The 8558-nt window shown below is 36.5% G+C and overlaps 1 protein-coding gene across 1 annotated transcript; it reads left to right on the plus strand.

Moving 5' to 3' along the window:
* Window positions 1–1047: 1047 nt before the first annotated feature.
* On the plus strand, window positions 1048–7296 carry LOC113709789 (triosephosphate isomerase, cytosolic). Its single transcript, XM_027232646.2, has 9 exons — window positions 1048–1206; window positions 1291–1366; window positions 1776–1899; window positions 4870–4954; window positions 5048–5180; window positions 5610–5704; window positions 6468–6546; window positions 6912–6994; window positions 7107–7296. Exons 1-9 carry the CDS (start codon window positions 1168–1170, stop codon window positions 7158–7160), a joined length of 768 nt encoding a protein of 255 aa, XP_027088447.1. The 5' UTR covers window positions 1048–1167; the 3' UTR covers window positions 7161–7296.
* The last annotated feature ends 1262 nt before the right edge of the window (window positions 7297–8558 follow it).

Consider the following 8558-nt stretch of genomic DNA (forward strand, 5'->3'; position numbering starts at 1 on the left):
AATTAAAAAAAGCCCTAGTATGTTTTAGTAGAATTGAAGTAGTTTTGTTGGAACAGATTCTGTTCATATAGGGTATGATGGTTTATAATCCAGTGGCTTACTTAGGATGACAAATGCCGCAGTTGCTACAAGGCAAAAATTTTGAAATTTTTTTTTTTCGTATTTCTAAGGAATTGTTTACTAGGAAAGAAACAGGGGTGAGCTAGAATGGTTTATGGTCCAGTGGCTCACCTTGAATTTTATCTTGGATAGAATATTTTTCATTGTATGTGTAATATCTTCGGAATCACTTTAAGAGGTTTTCAGATTATGTCGTCTGTTATGTAATACTACTACATTGAAGCAAGTGCAAGGCATGTACTATGACGCCAAGGAGAGGTAAGTAGGTAACTTGCTAGTAGACAGGTTCTAGTATATCTGGAGAACCAACATATCTGACAAAGAGTTGCAAGTGAAACATGCATTGATGTTGCCGGTGACCAACTGAAGGCTCCGCTTATTACACCATCCAATTATCTCGAGTCGAATAACCTCACTCTCCTGAGCTTGGATTTCTCTATAATCTAGTACAACTGAAAACCAATGCAAGCACTTGCATATCAAAACCAAAGTAGTGCATTGAGTTTACAAGTCTGAGATGAGATTGTGCTAATGAGAAGTGATTAAGTGAAGACGGGATGCCTACTTATCTTGTATCCAGTTGCAGAAATTGAACAAGATTTTGGATGAGTAACAGTGGAGACTACCACCATGGCGGTTTTGTTTATGAGTTGAAATTGTTTGAATTTGATTGGATCGACCCATCATTGCTTATTATCAGTGATGGTCATTTCGTCTATATTCATATACAGTTTTCTCTTGAACTGCAAGGTATATTTACGATAATGTATATAAACGATCAATGCTCCAAATAAATTTATTTGTGATAGAAACTTTCTTGATTAGTTTTAAATACACTTGTCAAAATTAAAAGAAAAGGAATAATAATAATAAAGAGAGAAAAAAATGCAGGGACTGAAGTTCAACCATGTTATAATTGAGGGGCTGAAAGTATAAATTTCCCGAAGTTGTGGCCCCCGTATAAAGGACAGGCTGTAACCAAGACTGGCGACGGTCTGTGCAGCACCATCTGGAAGAATATTGCAAGTGCATTGCCCCTGACCAAAAATGGGCCGGAAATTCTTCGTCGGCGGCAACTGGAAATGCGTATGTTCTAAAACTTATTCTTCTCTTCCCTGATGAATGTGGGTGGGGAAGTTTATTCTGATCATTTTTTAAAAATCTTATCAGAACGGTACAACTGATGAGGTGAAGAAGATTGTGAGCATGTTGAATGAAGCTGAAGTTCCTTCAGAAGATGATGTCGGTAAGGAATTTTTTAGTTTTTTTTAAGGGAAAAGCAATGTTGAGCAAATACTAGAGTACTGTTTTTTCTTGCTGTTCTGTTTTCAAAGATAACAAGTTTAATTGATGAATTCACATTCATGCTTTCAATTTGAATAAAAATCTTTCCTTTCTGCAAGGCGTCTCTCTTTCCAAGAGTCTCACAATGGAAACTTTGACGGCGTGGAGTTACTGTGAATTTTAATATATTTACAACCAAGTTCTTTCCAGGCTTAAACTTTTGCCGCGTGGCTATATGTTCTTAGTTTGACCCCATTTGAATTCCCACCCCACCCCCCCCAAAAAAAAACCGGGTTGTTAATTGTTATCTGTAATTGAAATTTTTGCATGTAATCCAGCTTTTCGTATGTGGGCTTACTTATTTTTTGTAGATGTGGTTGTCAGTCCCCCATTTGTATTTCTTCCTATCGTGAAAAGCTTGCTGCGACCTGATTTCTCTATTGCTGCACAAAACTGTTGGGTCAGGAAAGGAGGCGCTTTCACGGGCGAGGTTAGGTGTGTTTAGCATGATCATCAATCTTCTTTTTAAAGTTTGTCTAAATATTTTGCAGATATCTAGTGTTCTCGAATGCTTTCTACATTTTTAAGATTTGCCTTGACATTTTCCAGATTGTATTGTTCTCTAATGCTTCTTGATACAAGATTGCATTGAGAATGCTTTTGGTTGAATTTCACATTGATGATAGATATTTTTGTTGTCATCAAATATCATTATTTTGACAGAATATCTGTTCATGTTCGGCAAAGTTTGTCAGAAACTAACTTTTTTTACATGGATTTACAACACTGTCATTTGTATTCAAGTACTTCTCCAGGTGTATATTTTAAGTATATATTTGAGCATTAAGGCCCTTTCTAGATGTTACTTTTGAATGAGAAGGTGTCAGAAGTTTTTATCTTGGCCTGTCATTTAGGCTGATTTTTCTTTTCACAAATTCAAGGTTGGAATGTATTTTCTTCAGTTACTTAGCATTGATCTAGATGCAACGATTGGTTGTTTTATGTATATATCCAGCCACGGATTTAAGGGGGGGCTGGTGGGGGCTTAAGCCCCCCCCCAAGCCGCCGGAAAACCCCCTATATATAGGGGATTCCGGCGGCCAGTGATAGAAAGCAACTGATGTTTACCTTATGCCATGTCAAAGAGATGAAACGTACTAACTTGAGAACAGATATACCACAGACTACTATAATTATCCAAGTAAATGTTCCGGCACCAAAGAGAGGAAGGAAGAAATCAGTAAGTGTTCAACAAAGAAACAGCCTATGATTCTCAAGGGAATCAAATTATTTTTCAAAAAAAAAAAACTGTATACCTCCTAAAAAAGAAAGAGCACTACAAAAATGTTAGTATCTAGTTATCCAAACTGATTGTATCAAGCAACAAACATCAAGAAGTACACGAGCAAACGCACTTGCCTTGCATGTCGTAAAAACCCATGTGTATTCTAGAGCTGTTTCGTGAGATAATGTTCTCACCTGTTTGCAATGATGGAGCCAAGGGGGGCAGAGGGGGGCCATGACCCCCCTAAGTTTTGAGAATTTTAATTCATAATATATAAATATGTGTGTAAAATAAAATTGGCCCTCCTAATTTTAGTCATTATGAGAGTTAATTTTTACAATTTTAGTTTATATTATGAGAGTTGATATATATATATATATATATGTATATGAATTAGTCATCTTTGAATGGAATGGCTTGCAAGCTTTAATTTGCCATGAATGTCCATATGCCTGTTACATTCATTGTTTGGCTCATAGGCTTCAATTTGCTTTAGTTGCAGCTTCTAGAGAAGTAGTTTCTGTTCACCAATTCTTCTCCAATTTAGTTTTCATTATCAACATTGTTACTACATCTAGCAAATGTAATGATGAATTAAAGGAGATTCAAGCAATTGAAGTTGCTACTAAGATTGCTAATGGTGAACTTGAAACTGGAAGGGGGCTTAATCAAATTGGCACTTTAAAACGAGCTGGAGATACTCGTTGGGGTTCTCATTTGGATTCTATTACTAGTTTACTGAAAATGTTCAATGCTACTTGTGTGGTTTTAAGTAACATTGCAGTAGATGGAGGTTCATACTCTCAACGTGGAGATGCAAATTTTGTTTTGAATCAGTTGTTATCTTTTAAGCTTGTTTTCACTTTACATCTTATAAAAGATATTGTGGAAATTACTCATCTTTTTTGTATAGCATTGCAACATAAATCTCAAGATATTTTGAATGCAATATATCTTGTCTCAAGCACAACAAAGCTACTGAAGAATTTTCGAGATTCGGGATGGGATGATTTCTTGGTGAACGTTAAATTATTTTTTGAGCAACATCAAATTGATATCCCATGTATGAATGCTCAATATATTGCAAGACGTGGTAGATCTCGAAGTCATCATGATGAGATTAGTGTGGAGCATTATTATCGAATGGATATATTTCTTGCAACAATTGATTATCAATTGCAAGAGTTACATAGCAGGTTTAATGATCATATCATGGAATTGCTTGTTTTGAGCACTACTTTAAATCCTAGAAATGGATTTATGCTGTTCAAGATTGATGATATTTGTAAACTTGCAGAGAAGTTCTATCCGAATGATTTTATGGAGCAAGAACTAGTACGTCTAAAAATAGAACTTCAACATTTTGAACTCGACATTCCAAATCATCATGAATTGCAAGAATTATCTGGTATTCATGAGTTATGTCAAGGCTTGGTGAAGACAAAAAAATCAGTGATATATCCTCTTATTGATAGATTGATTAGACTTGTTCTTACTCTTCCTGTATCGATTGCAATTACAGAGTGGGCATTTTCAATTATGAAAATAATCAAGACAAAGCTCCAAAACAAGATGGAAGATAATTTCTTAAATGATTATCTAATTGTGTATATAGAAAAGGAAGTTGCTGAAAAATTTAGCAGTGATTCAATCATAGATGAATTTAGTTCTATGAAAGAGCGTAGAGCTCAATTTACTTCTAAGAAAAGATGTTGAAATTTCAAAATATGTTAACATAACTTTTATCTTTTTTCAATTGAAAATGGTTATATTTATATTACATGGTTATATATATATATATATATTGCATAGGTGACATATTGGAGAGCATCTTCTCATAATGTGCAATTGGATGGTTTGTAATGTTATAAGATATTTAATCAAAGATTATCTTTTTTGTTAATTTTTGTTATGACTGTACCGTATATTTATGAATAGACGTACCTTTATAATTAAATTTAATATTTGATATTTTTAGATGTCATATATTTAAATAGAAGAAAATTATTTTGAACATAATATATTAAGATAATTTTATTAGGAAAAAATTTTGGCCCCCCCCAAAAAAAATTCCTGACTCCGTCACTGTATATATCCATGAGTTTGGTTTTTGTCTCACTCTCTTTAATGTATATTTTTTGTTATTTTCGTGTCATTTATCTTACATCAAACGAATACAGTGCTGAGATGCTAGTCAATTTGGGCATTCCTTGGGTTATTCTTGGACACTCTGAGAGAAGACTTCTGTTAAATGAATCTAAAGAGGTAAACATATGTCATGGTGATACAGTATACTTTGGCTTCCCGCTCATACCATCTGTCAGTCACTGGTATTGTACATTTCGTATATTGATCCAGTTTGTTGGAGATAAAGTTGCTTATGCCCTTTCCCAAGGCTTGAAAGTGATTGCTTGTGTTGGGGAGACTCTTGAGCAGCGAGAATCTGGATCTACAATGGCTGTGGTTGCTGCACAAACAAAAGCTATTGCAGGTGAACATTCATTGCACCCAATTGTTGATAGTAAAGATTATTTACCCAAACATAGATACGAAAGGTCTAAAATTAGTATAGGACTATTCGTGATGAACTTGGTTTCACCTTAATCTCCAGACAACACACTGATTTCCCTAAAAATAAGTTTGAGGGGACAAATTGTGGTTTTGAGGATATTGCTGGTGGACATGTTTGCAACTTGGGTCCTCTTATGTTTGATAAGTAATAAAAGAAAATTGTACAGACTTATCTTCCTTTTCAGTCACTCCCAAATGGAGGAAAGAACAAAACTTTGTGGATTGCAGTTTTTCAAAATGCACAGTGGTTGCCCTTACTGCCGCTTCCATTCGATGTAGCTATGTTCCATTTTTGTTTTTCTGTTTCTTTCTTGGTGATATATAATAGATGTCAAGCATTCTGTTGCAGATCGAGTTTTGAACTGGTCCAATATCGTCTTGGCTTATGAGCCAGTTTGGGCAATTGGTACTGGAAAGGTTGCTACTCCTGCTCAAGCTCAAGAAGTAAGTTTGCTATCTTTGGTATATTGATCAAGTTTCTGATTGATGAAGTTAAGATAATTCATCAACTTCTGTTTTGGTTCTTTTAGAGGGCAAGCAAGATGTTTTGGGGAGATTTGCGTAATTGGACATTCTACAAATGGGGAACTCTCTCTTTACTATGTGCTAAGAATAGTTTTTGTACATGTTCCATAAAAATCGGGGTAATTTTTAATAATAGAAATTGTCAATTGGTGTTTCTGAAAGTATAACTATAAGGTTTTAGATTATATGGCCTCACAAAAGCCTATAGTTGTTGCAATGAAAATGAGTACCGGCAACACAAAGTTGCTGGAAGGTGATGTCCTTTTAACATATAGATTTAATGTTCAGCTTATTAGATATCAACCTCTATCCGAGAATTGCATTTGTAGGTGAATTTGACACCTTGTTTTGTACTGTATCTGTGCATGAGTGATATCCGAGTTGTACTGCTGCTTAGCAATTGAACTGAGCTTTGAATAATTCTGAATGAATTTCTCGGCAACAATTCTGATGAGCTTACGTGTTAGGCATATGATATGCTACAGGAAAACTCCGTCCTTGAATGTGCGGCTTCATTGTTTGTTGTCTTAATCAGATTGTTATCCTTCTGGCTTAAGTGTGCTTAACTTAGTAATTCCTTTTCCAAATCATATTTAAGGGGTTTTTGGATTATTGTTTGCAAATTTTCTCTTTGGTGATTCATTTCAAGAATACTATCATGGGATATGTATATTTGTTCCAGGTTCATTCTGAACTCAGGAAGTGGCTACATGAAAATGCTGGTGCAGAGGTTGCTGCAACAACAAGGATTGTATACGGAGGTATTCAATCTATTCAAGTTTTTGCAAAACCTTAATTTCATGCTTCAAGGCTTCTCTGTGAACTCTTATCAAGTTCCAACCATCACTGATTTCTCCTTAAAAGCAAGTCTTCTACCCCTTGGGTTCCATTGTCCACTCCTGCATGCAAGAGAACTTTAAAATGAGAATGTGGTTGGAATTTTAAGAAGATGGCATTTAAGCTGTCATAGAGTCTTTCCCCCACCCCCCAACCCAGAGAGAGAGAGAGAGAGAGAGAGAGAGAACTGAAGGTGCTTAGATTAGCAATGGAAACTCCACTACAGTTATTTATCTTTAGTTTGTTGTCTTCATTTATCAATGCTTGTTGCATCATATGATAATTGAAGGTTCTGTAAATGGAGCGAACTGCAAAGAATTGGCTGCTAAGCCTGATGTTGATGGGCTTTTGGTCGGTGGAGCTTCCCTTAAGGTTTGTTCTACTACTGTGTTGAGTATCACCCTTCCTCATGGTTGTCCTTTGAGTTGTTGTTTGCTTTAGCAGTGGTTTACTAATATTGTTTTGAATGTGCATGACAAATCAGCCCGAATTCATTGATATCATCAAGTCTTCAACTATAAAGAAGAGTAGTGTCTGAAAGCAGGTATTGGTAGCATCTTTTTTCCCTCTTGGTTTCTCGTTCCATCACTGGTGTAAGACCTGAGACAAAGGGTATCGTGTACAATAAAAGCGTACCATTAAACTTGTTCAATATAACTTGCTTCTTTCATGTATATTCTCATTTAAGCACCGGATAATTATGAATTACTATTGGTGTCTTAATTTGGTTGGTCCGTTTGGATTAAACTCAAAACAAGTGTTGCCGGAATGTCTAGTCTAGTCCCTCTTTTTTAGTGGGGCAACAACAGAAGAAAGGTCTAGTTCATCGGCAAAGAAAAAGACCTATCAGCATCCTCTGCCAACGAACATGAGATTGGCTGGTTTTTCCTGCTAAATCATGACGAGCAAAAGTGTCGTTGATTGTAAGGGCTCTATCAGCCTTCTGCTATGGCTCCTCTTCGCCATTATTAGGTGTGCATAATAGTATGCTATGTTATGCAGCCGATTCAGACCGCAGCAATGATACCTCTCATGGTTTATGAGTCAGTGTGAGTGGCGAGGTCTTCCATTCCATCACCAGTCGACGAGACAGCATCATCATTTCCTAGCAACGAACAAATTCGATATATTCGGCTGGAAGTCCCAAGTCATACACCTCAAGTCAGGATTGATTTGAAAGTGGGTTGATGACATGATATGAAACAATAATGCCTCTGCAACTACGTATAACGTTATGCACTTTGATTAATCCATTATTATGTCATAGCATGATGGAAATTCTCATCAATAGCTCTCATTTTCAACATTTAATGCTGATTAACCAAAAAACCTGTATCGGCGGAGGCAAATGGTGACGGTAACTGGGAAATGAGCGAGATTTTGCAGACAGCGGCAAGAGTCGGTGCCGGTCCCAGGCCCCACTGTGGTGGGGACAGGACAGTGCATGCCACAAAACTTGGATTAATTGACAAGCTTGAATAAAAGAAAAGAGGGCACATTGCTAGAAGAAGTTGCTTCGGAAGTGGACGCCATCAGCCCTTAAAGCCAACCGCCATCAGAATTTGTCAACAATTGTGTCGCGAACAATGTGGAAGGAGAGAGACATTTTTACAGGAGTCGGCACACGACGGAGAGCAACTCTGTCTTGACATGATTATGAATTGAAGGCTAAGAAAGCTTTTGTTTATAACTGGAAGTCCGGAGGATGGTTGACATGGTGGGCCTATGGGCAAAATCCTAAATTCCTAACTCAACCAGCAGGGTCCATCCCCTTCAGGCTACTGTTTGCTTCTCAAGTCCTTTAACTTAACTGCCCCCCTTCTTTTTATTTATTATGTTTGCTATTTTCTTGTTCTTTGTTCATGCTGCTGCATTTTTCTTTGCATTATTTTGGTGGTGGGTGAAGAGAGGTGTTCTCGACCGGAATGTTGAATGA

The sequence above is a fragment of the Coffea arabica genome, chromosome 1e (genome assembly GCF_036785885.1).
Source record: "Coffea arabica cultivar ET-39 chromosome 1e, Coffea Arabica ET-39 HiFi, whole genome shotgun sequence".
Taxonomy (NCBI): Eukaryota; Viridiplantae; Streptophyta; class Magnoliopsida; order Gentianales; family Rubiaceae; genus Coffea; species Coffea arabica.